At 38.0% G+C, this 24,891-nt stretch overlaps 1 protein-coding gene across 3 annotated transcripts in view; it reads right to left on the reverse strand.

Annotated features, from left to right (window-relative positions):
• Positions 1-255: 255 nt before the first annotated feature.
• hs3st4 (heparan sulfate (glucosamine) 3-O-sulfotransferase 4) overlaps positions 256-24,891 on the reverse strand; it is a 108,508-nt gene continuing 83,872 nt past the window's right edge. For all 3 annotated transcript variants that reach the window (XM_024272914.2, XM_024272913.2, XM_024272911.2), the window contains one exon: positions 256-1,875. In XM_024272914.2, coding sequence (XP_024128682.1) covers positions 1,221-1,875 — 655 coding nt within the window. In that variant the 3' untranslated portion in view covers positions 256-1,220. The remainder of the gene's footprint in view (positions 1,876-24,891) is intronic.

Genomic DNA, 24,891 nt, shown 5'->3' on the forward strand with positions numbered 1-24,891 from the left:
ATTGATGAAAAGTTCAGAGACAACAGACACACACAACGGGAAATGAAAAATAAAAGTATATATAATAGGAATAAAGAGAAAATGTATCCTTCACTTGAAAGCAGATCCGTGTTTGTGGCGTGTTTGCTCCGGTTCCACCACATTTCCCTGGCTGGAATGGCCTCATTCACGTTAAGCACATACTGTAATGGCTTGGTAATTTACCTGGGCATGTATGTGGCTTTACCTTGACAGCAAATTCTCTCTGACATTGACTTTGTTCCAGCAGCAGCAGTTTATTTAACACACCATTAATCTCTAATGACAGAAAGACCGTGTTGCTGCAGATGTTTGGTGACAAACTTTAGCTAGGTCCTTCCCACCCGTCACTAGCACTGGGATAAAACTGGAGTACTTTAGGTGTGCTCGGAATATTTCCGTCCAGATCGTCTGATAACACGGAAGTAGAGGGACTCATTTGCGAAATTAAACCAAAGCCACTGATACTGCGCCACATCAGAGTGCATGGTCATCAGTATGCTAATGTTCAACTGTGCAGTGAAACAATCCAATTATTGAATGATGGCCAATGTACATCATCTCCCCTATTGAATGTGCACGCAATTAATGAGTGCCGAGCAACCAGAACAGTGGCACACAGTAAATGAACACTTTGGCAAACTTAAAAGGATTGTCTCAACTCAGAATATGAACTATAAAAAGATAAGCACATGTCAAAGGATTATAGTACTATATATGTCCTCCTTTCTCCGTCTTCTAAAGCAGCAGACGCGTGTTGAGGAACAAAAAAAAAAAAAAACCCAAAGTATTTCATGGCCTCAGCCATTAAAATAGAAGATCTTTTGTGCTGAACAGTGCTGAGTGGGTGTTAGGGCAACAAACTGCAGGGGAAATAAAGGGAGAAGAAACAGGCAGAGTTTAGCCTTAGGTCTCATGAGGGGTAAGGACACTTAACTCATCGCATGCATCTCCACAGTCGACATGATTTTATCAGCTTTAGAAAACAAAAGGAATAAATCATCTCATTTACACAAATATAAATATATTTTATGTATACACAATAATGATTTGCCATCGTCAAAAAAGCATGTCAGTAAACCTCTGCTAATGAATATAGACACTGCAAGGACAGCGGCGGCCTGCTGGAGCGCTCTTTCTTATGATGAAGCAGGGCGATAGTATCAGTGAGAAGGCTGGTGGTGTGGCCGAGTTGTGCCATGCTAGTCCTGGGAGCCGCGAGGTTCACTGTCCTCCTCCAGCTCCCACTGGAAGTTCTGACCAGTCATCTGGTAGAACATCATGTTAAAGGGTTTGTAGAACTTGTGCAGTCGCCGGATGACGTCCGTGTCAATTTTAGGGTGAGTTCTCCCTTTGGATTTGCCCAGACATCGGGGAGTGCTGCTGTCCTCCGGTTTCTTCAGGCAAGGGAATCCTTTCGTTTTATTAAAGTAAAAGTGTTTGTCGGTGACTATTCGTTTGAGTCCCAGGAAGTCCTGTACTTTGGCCATCTCTCCTCCGGGGTCGACGATGAGCCTCTCTCCGCTGACGAAATGCATTTGGGACAAAGGGAAATACTGCATCCAGCTTTCCAGGTGAAGGGCATATATTCCTATACGCAATGCGCTCCAGGAGGCATCTATGAGACCCAGCGTCCGGTTCTTAAAAGCCAGAACCTCAAAGGTGGCGATTTCCGGTTTCTTGGACAGAGTTTGGGTATAGTCTGAAATGGCTCTGGTTACAGGATTGCGCACCACAATAATAAGCTTGATGTCCTTGGCCATGGAGTGGATGCGCTTAGGGGCATGGTTAGTTACAAAGTAGCTGGGCGTCTTCTCCATGGTGATCTGCCCCTCCAGCGTTGAAGGCATCAGGTCTCTGGGAAACAGAAAGAGAGGAAAAAAAAGCCGTTTAATCCTCGGCGTGTAAATGGAACACCCAAGGACACGGCGCAAGCAAATTTGGTACATTTATTAAGCAGAGCATTATTTGAAATTACAAGTGAAAATATCTGTTATTATTACCGGACATTATGTTGCGAGGAGAAACATACAGCTAATTACATCCATGGAGTAATATGCAAGAGATAAAAGAAAGAAGATGAAACGGCAGGCAAGCAAGTATGCTCATTGCTTAATTGACTCCATCTGTGTTACTCCAGGAGCTGTTTTGGAACTTTAATAATGAGTTCACTGCATATCATTAATACCGGGGTGCCTGGGGTATTGTTTTGTCATACATTTATAATGCATGCTGGGCTCACACTCTTCCCCGGCACTTTTAGTTCTTATCCACATGCAGTTCCTCAGCAATGGGTGCACTGAGCTCCTCCTTTTCCCCCTTTGTGCTCCGTTTAAGGTAACTCACTGAAGATATTTATGAGAAAATCTCGATGTTTGGGGACAACATGAAGCTGCTCGTCACAAATGTGTTCAGCCAGATTACTCCAAAAATAAGTTGTACAATAGAATACTGCTGAGGCAAGTGCAGGCTCTTCTTTTTTTTCTGTGGTTATATTTTTGTATCAATAATAAACCATAGCAACTGCCTCCAGCAAATCCTTATCAAATGTTTACACTCATGTTCATTCCAAACCGTAGTGTTTTCTTTGTTTTAGGCTATGTGATTCATTGCTAATTCGGTACATTAAATCCTCTGTGAGACATGCAGATTACTAAACTACTAACAAATACAAACACGCGAGCTCCAGCACGATAACACAGGAGGAAGCAGGATCCTTACGTACACCTAATTAGCTTGCCGAAAATTTCCCGCGTAAACACGCCGGCCAAATTCCTGATAATGAAGTCTTGCAGCGGTCGGGCACTGTACTACTTTTTTTTTTTTTCCCACCCTGAAGTATGATGTTGCACTGGGCCGTCCTGCACCATGAACCCACAGATGTAACCATGCAGTCGCATCAATCATTTGCATCTTGGACATATTCTAAATGAACTGTTCTCCAACAAAGAATCCAATTTAGTCCTCTGAACATAAGAGCCGTTATGCACATATTGACCGCCTTCGCACACATGCATCCACGGACACTGGACTGAAAGTCTCACAAGTGGCCTGGTAATTGCATCTCAGTAAGAGTATTGCTTTCCTGATGGGTAATTTCCCTCCGGATTATGTTTGTCTCTTGGCAGTATAGAACTGTGGTTACTTCTGAACTGGTAATAGGATATCAAACATAACTACAGATACCGTGGTGACTAGAAAGAGTATTAGTTTTCATTAAATTCCCTCACTTTTCTCACTTCCCCCTTTGCCGTAATGAATGGCTAAAGATTTTTGTAACCTTTCAAGGACTTCTGCTCAGTCTGCTATTTCACTTCAAAGTACAGTTGGGGGGTCTGTGGGCACAACATAAAGCAAAAAGAAGAGAAATCACCTTCAGGCAACCGGTATCATACATTATGAAGAGCAGGTGCAGCAGCTCACAAGCTTTAAAGTTTGAGCACATAGCATAGCAATGTCACAATGATCCAACACTTAATTATAAAGCAATGAAGATAGCGCAAGCCAAGTGCTTTGTTATTGTGCTTTTGATTGGAAATCAGTCATGGATCATCTACACCTAAAATGCAAGTGGGATGGCGATGTGGGACGGAAATCAAAATGCTGATAAACAAGCTAATTTCTGCATGCATGGCAAACGTCTCCTCTGGCCTTGCAGTCAAGTGGAACTGAAGTAAACAAGAACAAACAGTTAACTCCCACTTTTTCTTCTTTGCGTCAGCTGCTCAGCTCAGCGCAGGTCATTCAGGTGGGTAGTTAGACAAAATCCGTAGCACTAAAGAGGCCTTTCCGACCATCTGGTGTTTACCGCCTCACGTCGAGAACATAACACATAACGTTCATTTTCCTGCATTTTAACACATGTCCAAAGCTTTATCTACACAGTAAACAGGAGAGTGAAGACGCACTAAAGGTGCTTCAATTTTCAATTAAGATCTCAGCATATTTTAAACTTAAAGTGTCTGCTGGGTAATTTACTGTGAAACATCATGAAGCTAACAACAAAAAAAAGAGAAAAATCTCCATCTATTGCTCCGAGTTGAGTTCAGATATAAAAAAAATAATTATTTTTCCGAATGTGTGGCATTTTCCATCACACTTTTATGTTTTTTTTTTTTTTTTACTGTGTGCACATAATCGTCTGATGCATAAATCCAAACCATAACACTTATCTAAAACTCAATGCTTCGTGATTCAAATATTTTGAGGCAATCAGACGACTTTATGCTCTGAGATGCTAATACGTCTGAGCCGTTTCTTGGAAAAGCTTAGTTGTTTCTATTAAAGTATGTCAGCGGAATGAAAGCTTCTTATTTGGATTGATCTCATCTCTGTTGAAGAGCGTCATCCGCCAAACTTCCTCAATGTCATGTCAAATACAATCAATTATTCGGAGCGAGAGCACAAGTAATAGGCTCCAGACTCATTGGGGCTTGGATATGGTTAATTTGGCACTGATTCTTTGAAGATTTCCTTAAAAGTTTTGTGATGATTTTGAAGTTTAAGAAGGACAAATCTCTCATTTATACTCTCTCCCAGCATCAGGCAGACTCGTGAAGGTTGTTTGAGACGTTCAAGTGTAAAAACACATGGAATACAAAATGCTTTTTTCATAAAGTTCTGCCGTCACAAAATCAGTACCTTTGCAATGAATGCAAGCAAACAATAGAAAAATAATGAATGGCAATTCCTTTATTGTATTACTCGGTGTACGATTGCAAATATCAATCAAGAGTGGGAGCGCCTATTCATCACCGACAGTCAGTCTGTTCATGAGAAGTGAAAGATACTTTGGTCAGCTTGCAATGAATAACACAATTATTTCACCCTGAGTGACATGTTTGTGATTACAGCCGCACAAAGAAGAAAGACATGGGTTTACTGCAAAGTGAAGAAAACAAAGGATGGTCAAATGACTCACTCTCGGCTCGGCTCTCAAAGAGTGGAAGCGTACATATTTGGCAGGCGCAACAACAAGCCCACAGGCCAGAGCAAAGGGGTCCTAGCGGGTCTGTTTTGGAGTGGGAGGCATTGTTTTGTCACTCCGAAGGTGCAACTTTCAGGAGGAAAACAAATCCGGAAAAGACAGCCATTCCGAGAAATGGGAGAGGACGAAAATAATGGCAAAGATATTGCTTTGTCTTTGTTTTCTTGACTCAAATCTGACCTCATGATGGTGGATGTGGAAAGCAACCCTTTGGCGGTCACATCCTGAAGCTGGTTATGCAACAAAATTGGGTAAAAGCTAAACTGAGTTATGTGCGTTGCTAGTGTTACGCAATGGGTAACATAGGGAGGAGGGGTCATTAGGTAGGGGGATGTTTTTGTAAACCAATCAGATGCTCTCTGATTTTTTTCATTCTTAAATTCAGCTTTTAAAAAGCTATCTTGCCCTGGAGCCTCCTTTTATCCTGATACCATTCACCCTGCTCCTCACACAGAAAGGCCATTCTTTCTATTTTTATGGTCTCTCCAAAATGAGGGACAGATGATCCCGGACATGTGCTTTTGCACATCTTCTCTACTGTCTACCTCTTATTTTTTGATAGCCTAATAAATTGATTAATTCTGCTTTCATCTGCAGAAAAAAAATCTTTATTTTTCATATTTTTCGACAATGAATCCAGTTCAAATCTTTAACAGCAATTGAATTTACTTTGACAAAAGCATTAAAAAATACTAACTATTATGTTGGTGTTAAGCTAAAGTAGCCGTTAAATTTGTAATATGTAAGTCTGCCTGCCGATTTGATTTGATTTATTTATCTAAACCCATAAAAAGGACACAAAAATCCAAGCAAAATAAAAAAACAAAAAGTAAAATCTTGTCACGAGTTGTTACAGAAACCCATTTGGGTTTATTCAAGATGGTAACACAAATCTGTCAAAAAATAGAATAAAATCGAGTAAGTAAACAATAAAGAACTAGACTGAATAATCTAAAGCAATAAACCAAACAACTCCAATGTGAAAATTCCAAATAAAATAAATTTTATGAAAATTAAATTAGTAAACTTTTTCTTTGCTTTTTTTTTTTTTAACAGAATCAAACCCCATTTTTAAACCTTGAGATCAAAATCTTTTTTAATCTATTTTATTTTTTTTTTACAAGAGATCAAACTCTTTTAATAATGTGTTGCCATGGTAACAGAAGGAAAATGTAACTTGTGACTTATGGATAGGAGGAAGGTGGAATATCTGCCTTTGTTAGTTACCATAAGAGTAAAGTTGATTTTTGTTTTTTGATAAAATAGTATTGGAAATTGTTAGAATACTTGCTTTTATTTACTAATACAAAAAAAACAAGTATCTGATGAATATTGATATCATAAGATTTAAACATAATCACAAAAAGCCAAAGTGCTGTTTAGTGTACCGCACAAAAAATGGATCAAGAGTAAGAAAAGGAATTCATAGTAAACATAAAGGCTATGAAACCACTAGAAAGCAGCTTGTGACTGCAGCTCCACATGCTTTTCAGAATTTCAAAGTCTACAGAACAATCGACAACAAGATAAAGCAAGATTGTAACCAAAGAGCCCAGAATGACCTCCGAGAGATTAAAGTTAAACTCTAAGATAAGAGTTCAGTGTCAAATCATGCACGTATTAAAATATATAATAAAAAAATCATACAGTATAGAGAAAAATAAGTCTTTTGAACAGAGGAGTGACCTTGAGCAGTTTACTTTTGAGAAGTGAGGCAGAATAGCTGCTGACATTTGCAGTGCAACAAATATTTCATCCTTTTGGTCCAAAGATAAATATATATACATATTTTAAATGATGTTGAATTTCAAAAAGTCATGTCTGCTTCTTATTTATTGATTTTTATTACATTTTTGCATCACTTTTGTCAGTTTTAAGGTGTTTTCGTGGATTTTTCTTTCATTGACTGTCAACCATTTTGTCCTGGTAAATGCTTTTCTCATTACTTTGTGTGACTTCAGGCTGGTCACACAGGTGACTTGGCACTTTTCTTTGTGTGAATCTTTCAGGGCATTGTCAGGCTGCAACAACCAGATGTCTTTTTCAGAACTGATCCTCGGGACAATGTGTACTTGTTCTCACTTGCTAGTGATTGCCAAGATTCTTCACAGCATAGGTGAAAATGACATTGCAGCGTCTTAAACTTTTCTCCAGGTTTGCTTCAGTTATGAAAACCTGTTGTTTCAAAAGCCTCAACAATATGTGACAACTGAAGCATCTTTGAATGCAGGTTCTTCTTTTTTGTTTTCGAATCATAGATACAAATTTAATATTCTCCCAAAAATATTATTTCTACTGGTATAGATGAAAACAAGTAAAATCTGAAGATAGAGGCATCGTGTGTTCATCAATTATGTAGAGCAAAAATAGGCTCTAAGATTTAAGTAAAAAAATACTGATTATTTAAAAAAATGTCTGCAAATAAGTAAAAATTCACCCAATGGGGCAAAAAATGATAATATAAAAAATTCTTATTTTGAAAAAAAAAACCTGACATAATGACACGTTATCCTAAAATAAGATTAATTTGTTATTTAAAAAAAAAAAAGAAAAAAAAGCTTAGTAATATTATTTTTCTTGAAAGACAGAACATTAAACATTTCAAGAATCAATTTTTGAAGACCCACTCTGATCATCTTTTGGGCCATTTTAAAGGTGTTCCAAGTGTTTTTTTTTTTTTTTTAAATCATGCGGTTAAAAAAAAAAAAGACAAACAAACAAATTCAATCTCTAAGAAAATTTCTGCAGAGTTGCAGTGCTTTTGTAGAAGTTGTGGGCTGGACCATTGGCACAGAGTGACTCCGCCCCCTTCCCCAGTTCATAGCTGAAAGCTTACTGTTTACATGCTAACTAGCCACTAGCTTAGCTTTGCAAAAATGAGGAGCAATTTTGGAGCTATCCAGCCACACAGTTTTGACCCCTGAGGGTCATGTGAGGGCTCAAAATGAGGCCATAACAACTCACAATCGCAAATGTAAATCAAATTTCCTCATACTATAAAAGCTAATCTGCAATTTAGGTAAAAGAGATCTACATGCCTGTAAGAAAGATTTCCATTATTGAAACAATTTCCTTTTTTTTTTTTTGTAGATGCAAAGCAAAAAATTGTGTGTTCCTGTAGTTGTGGTTGCAAATTGTCCCTGTCTTTATGTCTTTATGATTGGATGGCCACAAATCAAACTATCCAATCAAAGAGCAGGTGGCTTCCTACCCCCCACCTTAATTGTCTTAATATATGTCCTCCATTATCAGAAACGTGATAAAAAATCTTTGTATTAGGTCTTTTAGTCTCACCCACACAGACACAAATGTGTTTTTGTGTTAGATCATCAAAAAGTGCGTCCTCATTCAAACTGCATACTTATCACACTGTTTCGCCATGACGCTATAATTTGCTTCTCCTCCACAACTTTAAAGCGCGTTTGGTTCATTATCTACCCAACGCCACCTTCACATTTATCATCAATTAAATGTAACATTTTGACGGATGGGGGGGATTTGTGTCTAATTATGCCTTCTTAAATCCTTTCGGCATCCCCGTTAATTGTCTTCTGAGTAAAGTTTGGTCCAGTGATGAGCACACACGTGTTGTGCTGCGAGAGAAAAAAAAAAAAAACCATGAGACTAATTAAAACCAAACATCGCATCCGCCCAATATACGCTTGCTTTCTGTAAAACTTTGGATTTCGGCGGAGTAGTTGAGGACAGAAGTGACAGCTGGTCCTGATCAAAACCTTATTCCCAGCTCACTTCCCGGGATCCCCCACAGACCGTCCCACTTCCAACAATGGGCGAGCCAGGTATTTCTTTCCCTGCATCGCCAGACTGCAGCGCAGAGATCTGAGGCTGTGTGAGTTTGGACATAAAACATTGAGAAATAAAGCCTCAGAGTGAGAACGGCTCTGAGCATGTTTAGAGGGATGTACCATACTAAATCAATACTATAATGTGTCTATTTTTACCCAGCCAGAAAAGTCCTAGCCGAGACTGAAAATAATGTTATTTCGAATGTTTTATTTTATCTTATCGTACCATCAACAGCTATCAAAGCGCTCAAATAAATCTAAAAATGACAACAAAGACCCCTATTTTAAAATAAAATCCGACAGTAATAACACACAAAGAGTCAACGGTTGAATTCCATTATTGCTCTTAACAAAATCGGAGTATTTGCTTTTGCCTTAAAGTGTTGAGAATCCAGGCTCCCTCAGTTTGATCTCACATTCCCTTATTGATGCTGCAGCAGCAGAAACAAGCTGTCACGGCATGCTGGTCCCCAGCACTGCAGCAGCAAAACGACAACCCCAGGAAAAATGGTGGCTCACCTTTTTACATTTGTAATAAAGATAAAAAACTTCTCAGACTCTCTCCATCTCCCAGCGATGTTCTCTCACAGGGAGACGCCTTATCGAAATGCATATTAACTGAAGAAGAAGTACAAAACAGGCCGCTCTAATTGAAAGTCACACCTGAGTACATCAGAGTCAAAGGCTAAAATTTACATCCTGGAAATGTTGCAGATCCAGTTCACTTAAGCAGAACCAATTAATATGACAGTCTGAACATGATAGATTTCCTTGCTGGAGAAAAACGTCCGGCACTTCAGGATCCAATCATTTTAAGTTGACCGCTGCGAAACTCTGCATCTGTTTAGCTGCAGCATATGGGGGCAACAGCTTATGTTAATTCATTTGGTGCACAACACTGATTTTTTTTTTCCTTTTCTTTTACCTTATAGTGCGTGTCTTTGCAAAGTAATTGTTGTAACCTTTTCCAAAGTTTCAAAGAGACAGCATTTGTGGCATTTGAGATTTTTTAATTTCTGAGTAAACACCGCACGGATACAGCCTCTCCTGGGATGACAAGGAGACTGAGGGGCATTAATTACCGTGCAGATAAACAAGTAGGCGCAGAACATACAAACGGCTGCTTTTCACCGATTCCATATGGCTGAATCCATTAGGAGAAACAAATGAAATAAAATGAGTCGTTAAAGTCACCTAATCAAACCACATCTGCTTCAGGTTTTACCGTCTGAGGAAACAATCCTCAATTTTGAGAAGAAAACTTTTTGCCTTCAGTAACTCAGATGTGAAGACCCACTCAAATCATCTTTTGAGGTATTTTAAAAACTTTTCCAGTTTATTTTTTTTTTAATTATGAAACTTATGTTTTAAGCCAAAGGACATAAATTCTGCAAAGAGGTACAAGCTCATTAAAAATTGTTGTAGGCGGAGTTAGCCCGCCTCACTTCCTGTTATCCATCTGTAAAGTTTTTAAGCTAGCTTGAATGAGGAAAACAAAAGTTCAATCTGAATTCTTCTGTTCTCCCTACCCCTCCATTTGTAGGGATATTTGTAGTGGAAGTGGTGTCCAAAATATTTTTTTTAAGATCCCACCCTCCAAGCGGAGGGATGTGGAGCCCTCCGTCGCTGGGTAAACCGCGTTTCCGCGGAGGAGAAGCGCTTTTCTTCACATGGGTGCACTGTGAAGCACAGAATTTTACATTTAAATGTGAGTAATGACTTTTTGTTTTAGCATTACCTTTATAAAGTTATTAAACCGCTGTTGCTATGTATATTTGAGCACTAAAAGCTCTGAGCTAACGCTAGCTATGAGATGTCTTTTTGTTTTTGGAACAAAACTTTGGAATTCTTTGGATAAAGATCTTAAATTTGTTATAACTCTTAAAAAAATATGTTACTAGGAAAATGTAAAAAAAGAAATTGATTAAAACTAGTGAATTTTTATAACTTTGTATTAGCAAATATCTATGTAATCATGTATGTATGTATATATATATATATATATATATATATATATATATATATATATATATATATACATGTCGTGTATATATACATATAATATATACACACACACACACATACATACATATATATACAAGTGATGCTTCAGCCCATTCTTTTTTGGTCTATTCAGACTATCATTTAAAGGTTGTGAAATGTTAAATTTATATAACCAACCAAAAAAACCTAAACTAGCTGACCGGCGACTATATTAGTGATGTCATCAAGTGAAAGTGACGTCCAAATTCAGAGGCACTATTTTACCATAACTCTCCGTTTGGAGGGCTAAATGTAAGAGTAGGGAGAAGGGAAGAATTCGGATTGGACAAAAGACTTAAACGTGGATTTCGTTGTCTACAAGTAAGGTCTATGATAGCTTCTACGACAAAACGGTAACTGCTTTTTTTTCCCGATTCACAATGATTTGACTAGAAAAAATACTCAGAAATACATTGTGAAGCTTTATTTTCTCAATATATGTCCTCCATCACCAGAAAAAAATCTCACAAAGACATGTTAAAAACACCATTTTCATTGGAGTGGGTCTTTAATAGGAAGTATTTGTGTAGCATCGACCTTAGACAGCAATGTTCCTCCATTTCCCTCCGTTTGTTATGAAGCTGCAGGTCAGCGTGACACGCAAGCGAAAAGAAACCTCCCAGTTAGTGGAAAATGTCCTGAGCAACAGAGAGAAATGAATCCCTCTCTTACTTTCAGAGAAGCACTTTACAGTTCACAACAGATCAGTTTTTACTAATTGGTGGTGTTTGTCAAATAGGTTTAAACACTGTATTGATATCTTTTGGCTCTCTAATATTTGTATGTGACTCCGCATGATCATTTTCACAGTGGGAGGCTAGCCTTTAGGATGACTGTGTATTAGTCATGGCCTTCATCTCTATAAAGCTGCAGCACATTACTTTTGCCTCTCCTTTCTGGCAGTTTGAGAGCCTGCCCCTGACAGGTATCGCGCTTTATCCCCAAACCGAACAGTACATAGACAGTGTTCCAACCCCTTGCAGGCAGTTTACCATGTACCCTCTCAATGCCTCAAGCCTCTCAGAGGACTGGAAGTCTTGTCACAGCAGGAGGCCTCAAGCTCATGTCTTCTCCAGCTTCATGCAGGTTGGTTGCCGGAGAGTTTTGCCGTTACAGAGCAGATGGTGACTTTTACACACTACATAGTTTTTAAATCACAAATTGGAGTCACTATTAGCAGGATGAGTGTGTCGAGGCAGTGAAATGGCACGCAAATGGCAATGTTTTGTGACGGAAAGTGCTGCTTTGGTTGATCTCTCGTAAAAAGACAGCTAAAGCCAATTAAAATTTTCATCATAAATGAATTTGAGCTTTTTTAGGGCAAATATCCATGTTTTCAGCACCAAGTATTATGGCTTTGAGTTGATATAACACCTTAAATGGCCTATATTGTGCTATTCTAAGCCTTTCAGAGTAAATTCTATTCATATATACATGATAATATATGAACTTTGGAACACTAAAGAATATTTGTTTTAATGAAATATGAGTTATTTTTGTGACGACTCCATCTCTGGGGCACTGCCTCCAGCTTGTCGCCATCACAGCACCATTTTAATAGAGCTGGGCCTGGAGGCGTGTCTGCATTTTACCAACAAACAATGTCCGAGATTTTGCAAAAACTGATGTGAGCATTTCATCTGAAAGCATTCTGCAGATCATCGATAGCTCTTCGGAGAAACTGGGTGTTTGTGTTAGCCTGGGGGTGGTGCTGGCAGGACAGATCCTTCCTAGAAGGGGCTGTTCCTTACGTTGTGATGTCATAATGTGAGGACCCACCCATTCTGTGGATTAGGAGGGTCTGGTGCTCAGAGAGCAGTTTTTTTTTTTTTTTTTGAGGAATGCTCAGAATTGCGTAAATGGATCAAAATTCAATTTTGGGGTTGTTATACATGGATTATCAAATGGATTTTTACCACTTAAAGGAGAAGGACCTGATTGCAGGCAAGATGGCTCCCAAACATAACATTTAACTCATAATTAATCAGAAGCGGAAATGTCGAAACTGTAGCCAGAAGCGGAATTTGTGTTCCTATGCAAGAAAATTCCTAACCGTAACCCTTTTTCAAGGGGAAGAGTGTAAGCTTCGTTCGAACTTTAGCTAAGGACTTCCAGCTACGACACTCTGGCGCCATCTTGGGGCCATTTTGCTTTTTATGTCCAGGTCCTCTTGACTAAGTGGATGTTGCATGATATAGGCCTTTAAAATATCTGACTTGTGAGTCTGTCTATGATTCTCTTATTCTTTTAAGTTTATCTTTGTATTTTATGATACCATGTGAATAAATTGAGTTCATCAACAATAATTCAATTCATCAGCATAGTGTGGAGTTTGGTTGCATAAAGCTTTGAACTTTAAATAGTGACTCCATAAGCTAAATTTAGGTAGCTTTCTTTGTTATTGCATTTATTTCTTTATTAAAAATCACTGTGTATGAGGTTTTTCTGCAGCTTTTTACTTCTACAACTGGTCAGCTAAATGTGACAAACAGAAATGATTTTCTCCCCTGAGGACGTGTGTGTGTGTGGGGGGGTCTACAGTGCGCGGTGAGTCTTGCAGTCTGCTGCTGATGTGCATTATATTTACGAGACGGTGCGGGCAGTCCTTTGTAAACACTGTATTTCATTTCAGATACGGCGCCGTCCGTGTATGATGAGTTACAGTGGAGCTTGTGGTTATTGTCTGACTGTTATTTCAGCTAGCGACTTGCTCATTTTACACCGCAGGTGCTAATCCTGCCATTACCGGCTGTTGGTGCATCAGATGAGGAGGAAATTCACCCTATGTCTGGGAATATGTCATACTTTGATCGTCACACTTGGAGATGTTATGGATTGTTGCTCTCGAAAGACAAAAAGCAGGAGAAACTGTCCTTTTTTATGGGATCAATTAAACTTCATTTATTACGTTTACATGAAATATTAACTCATATGTCTGCTTCCAAAATGTGCGTAATTCTAACCCTTTAATATGAGACAAAAACTGAATTTTTCAGCTACTATTGTAGGCCATTAATTCTATTGCAAAACTCCCTGTGAAATATTAATGTTGTCTGCGGCTACATAGCCTATAACAGAGAAAAAAATATATTTTTTCAGTAGCCAATAACAAGAAAGTGAAAATATTATTTTGGAGGGTCCTAATTTTAGATCATTGTTCCTAAATAGCAGGTTAAATCTCCATTAACTAATCAATTAACATCCGTGCACTTGTGTCTTAATTTTCTGACCCATGTTAATTAGATTAAAATATTAGAGATAACATCCGCCTTTTAAGTGTTGAGGTTGAAGGCAAAGGCGGCGTTTTGGCGGCGTCGTGTTTCATCTTTTTGAGAGGAAGTTAGCAGAGCGGCGCAGCTGCTGTGCACCTCTGTTTATTGTGTCACCAACTGCAAGAAACGCCTGCAGATTATGGAGATGAAACGGCGCAGGATTATCCCAGTTTTTCCGATCTTAAGACGTTATGTAGTGCACTCAAAGCACAACATTTATCTCAGTGTTTCCTGCGCTCACAAAGCGCTGCCCTGCAGCAGTGTGTTGGAAGGGTGGTGCTTCCTGTGTGCGCCGCTCATAAGCTTTCACTTTAATGTTGGAAGCTTGTGTTTGAAATTAGGAGGAAATGTAATTTTTTTTTTCTTTTTTTTTGAGCAGGCGATGTATCCATAAACACAAATGTTGTTGTCAGACATAAATGATGTCAACCTCACCTTTTATTTCTTGTGGAAGACTCTCTGAATGGAACACGTGCGTCTAAACTAAAAGAGACTGGAGCGCTCAGAAAACTACTAAACCACAAAGACGTTTGCATAAACATTCAAGCTGCCATCTGCAAGAATGATATTGACTTCCCAAGTAATCGCTCCTTCAAGTGATTTCCATCGCTGACCACATCATTTATGAACCTTAAAAAGCCTCTAACTCTGTCTTGACCCGTTCTACCAGTTTATTGATTTTGCTGCAGATGCACACAACCTGAAGTGCCCAAAACAAAACAAAAAAAGTATTATTAACAATGCAAGATTGAGTTCTATATTCAGGTAATTGCAATAGCCCTTTCATGATACTTACACACTCAGGTTGCTTCTATGATATGTGAAAATTCAATTTGTCAAGAGTGAGTTTCATCAAAACGGCTGAACCAGTCCGCAAAGAGCTCTTTACAAACACAACTGTTGAGAGAAAAATCATCACAACTGAAGGTTTGAGGAGTGTAGAATGCTAAGCTATATTTATGACTGATTAAATGCAAAACAAGTGCACTTAAACAGCTCTGCTTAAAGGGCCTATTTCATGTAAAATCAACTTTTTCAGCTAATGTTCATTCCTCTCTATAAACAACTCCAAAGCAGAATTTTGATAAGTTTCCGAGTAATCCTCTAAAAACCTCCACTCAGTACCAGCCCCTCCTAACCCACGAAAACAAACAGGTCCTCACAAAGTGATGTCACAAATTGAGAACAGCCGCTTCCAGTAAGAGACTGCGCTGCCAACACTGCTTCCGGAAGCCAGCAGAAGTCACTAGCTTCCAGAAGCTAGCTAAACACCGCTAGCTTCCCCAGTTAATGAAGATGCCAGCTTTCTTTGCTGTTTGTGTTGAAATGCTCATTGGATTTAGGGTTTAAACTTTGTGTGTTGGCATACTCCAAAGAACATTCTGGTGAGGAATCCAACGACATTTAAGACGGATCCTAAAATATCCAAGAATGGAGCAAACAGACGGGTAATATCGGGAAGAAGCTACAGAAAGGGAGCAGACTACTTCCTGGTGAAAAAGGGACCAAAGTATTAGAGGAACTCGTTTGAGCGTGGATTATTAAGAAAAGAACATAACTGGAGTGAAAGTGAAGAGGATTTTTTGGACGGAGATTGATGATGCTTCAAAGAAAAAAGAAATGTTCACAGCCAGTGCTAATCACAACATAATACTATGTTTTCATAATTTCAATATATCCTAAAATGTTCATCTGGTGTCTGCATTTCTTGACCGAATTTCACAGTTAAAAAAAAACATTAGCCATCACCTTTTTGTCTGTGAACGCTGGGACAATAATCCATCTTTGCAAAAATTTGGATGTTTGTTTTAGAAAAGAAGACATGCTACCGGGGATGTCGTGAAATGGGTGGCAACCACATGAAGCGAAAGGCGGAGCCTCAGAGTGAGAGGCGTCTTACTTCCGGGTAGTAACAGGGTTCACAAAAATAACTCATATCTCATTAATAAAGTGTGTAGTAGGCCCTAGTGTAATATTTCTCTAGCATTTCTCCATGAAATAGCTAAAACCCTGTTCAAAGTCAATATTTTACTTTTTTTTTTTTTTGCTAAAATGTACAAAAATGTCAATTTTTGACTTCTGAGGAAAGAAAGAATATTAATCGAATCCAATAAGCTCAAAATCATCAAAGTTGCCATAAACTTTCATGTTACGAGTGCATGCTAAGATATGCAAGCTAAAATTAGTCACGGCCTTAAAGGCAGCAGTGATTTTTTATTTTTATTTTTTTGGCTGTAACATCTGGATGAAGGGAAAATGCTGCTCAGAATGTTATAATCACGCAGACGAGGTCTAAGCCGCTCCATTACGGGCTAAGCTGACCTATCAGTGGGGCTTTTGCTAATCCAAATTGTGCTTTAGCTGGCAGAGATTGCTCAATTCAGACAGGCGGCTGGGAGGGGTGAAAAGATGAAACAGTTCACCTGCCATGTGTGCTGCTATCATGTTTGAGATATTTATCTCCTGGCATTAAAAATGCACAAGATCTGAGCTTTTTTTTTTTTCAGTAAAGCTCAGTTTTCAGCATGATGTTGCTTAAAACTACCAGCTCAAGCTGCTTATTATTTGTCAGAAATTGAATAGCTGCAGGTGTCATAATTAGGTCTTATGAGGTAAGTGGCAGTCAGGTTAAAGTTGGAAAAAAGAAGAGAAAAGAAAAGTTTTCTAGATGACTATATAACAGCAATTATATTATTTTGGTTAAGTTAAAACTATTCCTACAATGGTTCAAAGGTCAACTTCCACATTTGGTGTATAATTATGGAACAGTGGCTCAAATGTCATCACTTTAAACTATCTTATGTAAGTTGGCATACGTCTTCCGGTGATCTTTCGATAAACTAACGTCACGAGAACTCTCAAACAGGGATGATCTGAACAATCCACAGGAGGTTGATGCAAGACACTGTAGAGTCGGTAGGTTGGGGATTTACTGTGAAATTTGTCACTCTGCTGCACTGTACTGAAGGATAACACCACAACTTGGTGCTATTGGCTGTAAAAGAGTTGTTTGTTTCACCCATCTTGAGAATCCATTTTTTGGGGGGGTTGTAAGGTTGTAAGTTTGTTGCAAGGCGACACACACTCTCACATACACACCTAGGATCAATTTGGAGGCACCAATTAACCTATGAAGCATGTTTTTAGACAGGAAGCCATAGTGTCTATAAAGAGCCATCTCTTGCTGTGTGGTGAAAGTGTTAACCACTTTGCCACTGTACTGACCTTTGTTTCCAAAAATGATAATCATAGCAGACAGCAGTGGATGCAGTTTATTTTTTAAGATGTTGGACAGTTTCCATATTTTATTTTTACTACTTTACAGAGAAAGCTTTATAAACCAAATTGAGAATAAATCAGATTTTGCCATAAGCCTCCTCAAAAGGTGTATTTTAACTGACCATGATTCTACTAAAAAAACAACAGTTCTCCCACATGTAGCACATGTAGAATAAATGGAAGCGAGGGATACTTTTACTTCCTATTTTGGATTACTGTGATATTATTTAGTTCTGCAGCCTGGTTGCTCTCCCTAGATGTCATCTACAATTCCTTGAACCGTTTGTGCTTCGTTGTCCCTGTAGTACTCATCACTGCAAACTGTTTGAACGATTATCCTGACTTTCACTACTTCCTACAAGACAATTTCACTGGTTTCAATTAATTTTCCAATGCATTTATCTTCACCTTCCTTTTTATTTGAAACAATACCTAGTGTCTTTAAGTTCACAACATAACTTACGTGATAATAACCAGGTATTACTCTCTGTTTCGAGACATAAAAAACAATCTATAGGAAAAATGTTTTTGTGTCAAAGCTCCCCAGGACTGGAACAACCTTCCTTTATCCATACATTCCATTTAGTCTTTGTCAATGTTTAAGAAAGTTCTTTTAATTCATTTCAAACATACTTGTGTCTGTTTTTAAATCTATAATATATTATCAATTGCCCATTAAAGGTTAACCAATAAGGGCAGTTGGAGGCTAACTCCATTCTCAGCCCAGATTTGGAAAAAAACCCAAAAGGGGGTGGGGCTAGTGGAGCCGGACTGAGCAGCGGAGGTGTGGCTTGGATCTATGATTGACAGTTAGGTTTGCTTCATGTGACGTATTCTGGGTCTTCAATGGGGACTGATACTGAGCAAAGTGATGCCAGTATCTCTACAGAACTTTTTCAGTAGGATGAGGATTTTTTTGCCTTCCCCTTTCCCCAAGGCCGCCGTTCATTGTCCAGAACCTTAGCGGGGCTGCTGGTGCAGCTGAGGGTTTGCAGGTCCGAAGGGGGCCCGTGTCTCAGAGTGGTAAAATGCTGCTAGCATCATAGCTAATAAAGGCTAACGTATTAAACAAAGAATTCTGAGTGAAATACTAATTGCAAATCTATTCTTCAGGAGGGAGTTTGCTGGATTCAATCCCAAACTACACTCAACCTCTGTTCCCAAGTCCACCAGAAAGTTGTACAACCCACTAGACAACTTTTTGACAACTGAAGGCAATAGACCTACGAGCGAGGCTAAAGCTAACACAACCAAAACTGACTGTTAGAGAATCAAAAATGGGAGCGAGGCCTTTATACTGGAGCTGCAGAGCATGATGACGTGAAACTTCTGGAACTTACACCAGTTGACCAATCACAAAACTGTAATACCTCATTTCCACATATAGGGGGCAGCACACAGATAGTTTTGACTATATTTTAAGGAATGGAACAAGTTTATTTTAATTTGTCAACAAAGTGGCAACAGAAAACACATTTAAGGGCCATTTATAGAGGCAAAAAAAGTTAATTTGGTGTTTGGTCATCCTTTAGCATTCATTTATTTCTGTGGTTTTTGCTTTTTCATAAATGTGTTTATTTAAAAACTTTCTGACTTTAGCAGACTTTAGCTTTATGTGCTGAATCGACCTATATTTTTATGAATCGATTATTGTCTGTTAATCTTAAATTGATTCAATGTGATACAATATGAAAATGAAATGGCTATGTAAAGATTTATATATAATTGGGACAAAAAATACATAAATTAGCATGACATGGCCTCTTAAGAGATGTGTCTCTATTATATAGTGTTTCTGTTGATTTGGCTCCTTTTAAACCAGATATTATTGTTTTATTACACATTTTAATGGTATGACTACATTCTATATCAGCAGTTCACAGTGTGCTCCATACATAGAAGGCGTTACCCAAGCCGACATGGCACTGGGGAAATTAATTTGCCACAGTCATATAATGGTTGGTTATTCAATCATTGTTAGATTTAATCTAACACCATAATCTCAGTGGGTCGTTGCTCCTGGTGGAGGTTCACAGCTGTAAGGACTGAATGGATAGCAGATTAAACAGGCAGTCCACTATAACCAGCACCTAACTGCTGCATGAGTGGGTTCGCCGTGCTGTCAGAGGGAAAACATGAAAATAGCTCAACAACCACTCTACTAAATGTCTCTCTTTATAGCGGAATGGCTTCATATCATGGCTTCTGAGCTTTCTGCTTTCTGTCATGTATATTTAATCATTTTCAAGATCAAAGCGGAGAAACCTCTCTCCCCATCCTATGGACTCAGACGTTTGCAACTATAATTTCAGCAAACAACAATCCAGAAATCTGTATTTGCAAAAACATATAAACATACATATAACTACAAGATTTCTAACCCATTTATGATGGCAGCTCTGGTCTATTCTCTTTGGCTTAAAAGAAAGATTTTCTTTATCTTTCGGGGGAAATGGACAGACAACACCTCAGCTGTGAAATGGCTGATGCAAGTCGTTGAACATCTCGGTGGTTTTCAAAACTCAAGATGAGAGTTGATATGAGAATGTAATCCCTGAATGGATCTCAGTACAGCCTTCAGACCTTTCAGCAGCTTGTTTGAGCACTTCCAGTAAACCCCGGCACACACACTTAATCTTCCCAGCAGAGGTAGTTCAACGACGGCGAGGGAATCTGCCACAAACACACATCACCAAAGCAGGATAATGTTTTAGAGATATACAGATTAGCTCATGTAATCCGGCCTGCCAAAAGGAGAGCTTAAAGAGAAATGTGTCAAATGTTTATGGATGGAGTAAAACCAAATATTAAAACTTAATCTCTAAAGGCTCTTTTCTGCCGTTATCCTCGCGTGTTCTGCTTCGTTCTCAGAGTTTAGAGTGGATCAGTTAAACCCAAGACAAACTGATTTTTTTTTTTTTTTTTTATGTAAAAGAAGATTTCACTTCTTGTAAAACTTTATGTTTCCTCTCTGAGGGGAAGGTAATCAAGGTTCAGAACTAGAAGTCTGCCATCTAATTTCTCGCAGATGAAATGAATGTCTTTCAGCTGCGATGCATCATCAGCGAGAATCAACAAGTGTGACAACATTAAGCGGGAGCAGAAGAAAATCACCAATCAGCAAAGAGAACACATGATTATCGGAAATGATCTGTCTATAAAGGAAACAGAGTTTTGTCAGAGAAGAGAAGATAAACAAGAAAAAAAATCTGAAGAAGCACAGATTAAAGAAAAAAAATGGAACATTTTAGGAAAAAAGTCAAATGAATGCAGAAAGAACTGAGTTTATTATGATATGAATTCTCAAGACTTTGTATTTTAAACAGTTTATTTTATGGAGTTATTGTACAACAAAAGTATAACTGAGAGCCTGAATTTAACACTAAAGAACCAAATGTTGCATTGGTTCTTCTAATAACCACCAGAGAAATTTCCATTTACTTAATACAACTGCTGTCAATCGATAACAAAATTATTCAGATTAATCACACTTTGGGGTTGTGATTAAATCACAATTAATCACAACGTTTTACAAGGTAAATTTTATACGACAAAAATGCAGTTTTTGTGGAAAAGCACACTACAGAGAAAATGTTTCTTTTCATTTTTATTGTCTGAAATGTTTAAGTGTTAACCTAGAATTGTACAAAACAAAACAGTAACATAAGCCAAACTCTAAAGACTTTAATATCTGCACTATTACACCAAGAAAAAAAAATTCTGATATACAAACAGTCATGAGAAACAAAGAAAATTGTGTTTCTGCACTTTAATTGGTCTGGGTAAATACTCGATTCTGATTGGCTGCAGGCCTAGAAAAAAGTTCTGGCCACAGTATTTTATATGTGCAGACTTCTTCAAAACAAATTATTATCTGGACAAAAACAAGTGTTAAGAGGTGAACTTTCTCTCTGAACTGATGCTTTATTTAACATTTTCGTGACGATCAGGATATAAACCGTTTTCCTTTGCCGCTCCAGTCAAGATCGCCGCCTGCTCCGCGACTTGTTGTAGTGTTACTACGAAAACTGGTCTTATTATTTTCAAATAGTGCATTTTTTGTGAAAATAACAAGAATAAAGTACTAAAAAATTGATTGAATTTTTTTTTTTTTATTTAATAAATGATCGTGTCATAAGGGGGATAGTAACCAATGAAGGGTGCATTATCAGAAATTAATGCAAGCTGTGAAAGCCTGAACTGGTAGAAGATTATTGCTAATGACTAATTGTCATTAATAATTATGAACACGTTAATTTATTTTTGTTAATTATGTGTGTTAATGCATTAACATTGACAGCCCTGTTTATAACAAAATATGACCTATCTGATTTAAAAAAAGAAAAACTTTTTTTTAGTTTTTTATTCTTTTTTTCTCATTTCCAGGGGGATGTGGGTATAGAGATGCTACTTTTGATTATGATGGAGTTCAAAGTAAAGATGTATTGTTGGTGGTGACCCTTTTACAGACTAATAAACTGTCAGATGTAATCCAGTCAAATCAAGTTGATCAATTTCCAAAATCCTTTGTGTTTTATGTCCTTCACTGAAAAAAGTGAAACGTTGGATCAATTAACAAAAGTAATTTGTAATGTGTTGTATTTAAAATGATTAGTTTTCCATTTTTGGATTTTGGAGTTTATGGTTTACTCAACTCAAAAATGTAATTTGATAAAAGCTAATATTTTAATTGAAAATTACAGAACTTCTGTTAATTGATCTAACATTTCACTTTTTATTGTGAAACCGGATTGGTGTTGGAGCGGTTGGCTGTGCCTTGCATTGCGTCTTGTCACCAATAAACTGCTTTACAAACATTTTTGCTCTTCAATTGGACTAGATCAAACCCTCTGCTGCTCTTTGGTCAGGTTTTCACCTCCAGTTACGTTCTGGATTTAATCACCACTTCAACTGAACCTTTATTGGATGACGAGCCACCAACTGAACCACACAACAAGAACTCCAGCAACAAGATAATCCTGAACTCCACAAAAACAAATAAACAGATTTGCAAATCTGTTTATATATATATATATAATTATTTATTGTGTCTGTGTTCATTTACACACCCTGCACTCCTTGAGATGGACGTCTGACTTGTCAGAGGACTTGGCGTCACACAAGGACATCACACCTTCACCCAACAGTAACAGTGATAGGCTCCAGTGACCCCATGACCTCAAAAGGTATTAAGAAAATTAACCGCCTTTTCGAAGGTGGTTAATTAGATCCAATTATACATTAACTTCATCCTGCCTCACCTAATTGCCCATTTCCATAATACGAACATAAACCAACATGGCTGCACCATTTTAAACTTTATTTTCATAATCCTAAGTGATGTCTACACACTGCATTAGGCCTTGGTCAAAGAAATATTAAACTTATGGGTCAAACAAGAGTTATTTTGAACCAAAAAACATTTTTTACAACTTCAAAATAATTTTCTGTTGGCAATTTTAAACAAAAACTGAATGAATTAAAAAGCTGCAAAAATCTAAATGAATCAATGTAAAAATATTTAAATATTTGAATGCCACTCCTTTTAAATTTCATTGCTTTTCAGTCAATATCAAGCAATTTGCAATTTATTTGGAGGACATGGGTGTTATAACTTACTGAGTTGGAAGTGAGTTTGCACACAATTTGACCATTTAAAAAAATAAAAAAATAAACAAATAAAGTTAATCTGTTTTATTGTATTGTTTAGAAATCATTTTTTCCCCAATTGAAAGTATGTTTTTTATAAGGGGATGCCTCTGTGACATTGTTTAAGGTGTCGTATAGGGTTGGGAGACAGTGAGGTAAACAGCACAACGTGAACAAACAGCTAAAGGTTATAAAGCATCACCATGGAAACTATCTCAGATATCATATGTTTGATGTTTGGGAAGTCACAAAGCCTTTCTATAGCTGCACATCCACCCGCTCTGCTCTGCCTGTGGATGCCTCCGTGCACGGGCAGCATCCCGCGCTGCAGTGGTTTTCACAGACCGGAGGATGAAATTGAATTCTGCAGATTGAGCCGGTGCAGGTTTACTTTTGGTCATGACACGACAGCGTCACGGTTCAACTTTGGCCGAGCAGATATGAACCACATTTGTCTATTATTCATGGAAAAAAAAAAAAAAAAAAAAACGTGTGCCAGCGCCTGGCTGTTTATTTGGATCATATCTCTGCCAAATAAAACTTGCTGACTGGATAATGCACTAGGAATCGTGCTGTGAATCACAGCTTCCTGTCGCACATACATTTTCAGTTGAGAAATGCATTATGGTAAAGCTACATGGTGAGTTGCACTGAGTCTACTGTTGGTTTTTCACCTCATGGGTTAACATTTACTATTAAATACAAATTAGATTAGCATATATGACCTTTTACCACCTGGATCTGCCTTTTTGAGAAAAACTCAGTAACGGCTATTTGTTCAAAAGTTTAGCTGGTCGGACGTTCCCATAAAACAGAACAACCGCTGCTTTAGCACATCGTCTAGATCAGGTACACATCCACCGCGGAGCGTAAATGAGTTAAAGCAAATGATCCATATGGGCTCAGTAGCATGTTTTAATTACTTGTGAAATCTGCTCTGCTATCTCCAGTCTCCTGCACTTCACATCAGTATTCAACTAAGTCTTGTGATCAAATGATTTGGCAGTGCAACCTGCAATGCAGCTTTCTGGTGCTTCTCCAACATAGATGCAAAGACTGTGAATTTAAAAACACATTTGGATTGATCTTTTCCGTTTATGATCAGATTTAAACACCTAATTTGTAAAAAATAACACATTTTTGGCCTATTTTTTTTAGTTCCATTTAATGGAAAATGTTCTTCCATCTCTGTTCTGTGCATACCAATTTGGAAAGTCGAACTGATCATTGGGGTGTGTAACGTTCTACAATAAATTAATTTCTTAATAGCGCTTGTACATACAAGTCATTTTTTTCCATGGAGGCAGTGATGTAACAGAGAACTATAGAAAGCCTGACACTTCAACCGCAGGCTTTACACAGGCGGAGAACAAGAGCTCTTTGTAGCTCCCTGAGAGCAGACTTGCCTTGTAATCTAGTAATGGCAGTTTTTTGGAGTCCATGTTTTTTTTTCTCCTCTTGCCTTTCTGTCTTTTTTTTTATTTCTTTGGAGCGTGTGTGTTCTGTGGGCGCCATAACTGGTTTTCCCATTGATCATTCGCCACAGCTGCTATCTGTCTCCACATCAAGCCCGGAGTCGGATTTCTCCTCTGCAGTGATTTCCGGAATTATTGTTTCGAACAAGTTTGTGAATTGTAGACATTAGCTGTTTATACTTTTGAATCAACAACATCCGGACCTCTCTGTTGTCAATGATCCACTTTTTAGCTGATTTTAGCTAATCAAAAAGAGAGATACGTTCACATTAGCAAACATTTCAAACAGAAAACACGTCATTTAAGAATGGTGCCATATTTTTGCATATTAGTGACCACTGAAATTATTTTGTGCCATTGAA

Source organism: Oryzias melastigma, linkage group LG8, assembly GCF_002922805.2.
Source record: "Oryzias melastigma strain HK-1 linkage group LG8, ASM292280v2, whole genome shotgun sequence".
In the NCBI taxonomy this organism is placed as follows: domain Eukaryota; kingdom Metazoa; phylum Chordata; class Actinopteri; order Beloniformes; family Adrianichthyidae; genus Oryzias; species Oryzias melastigma.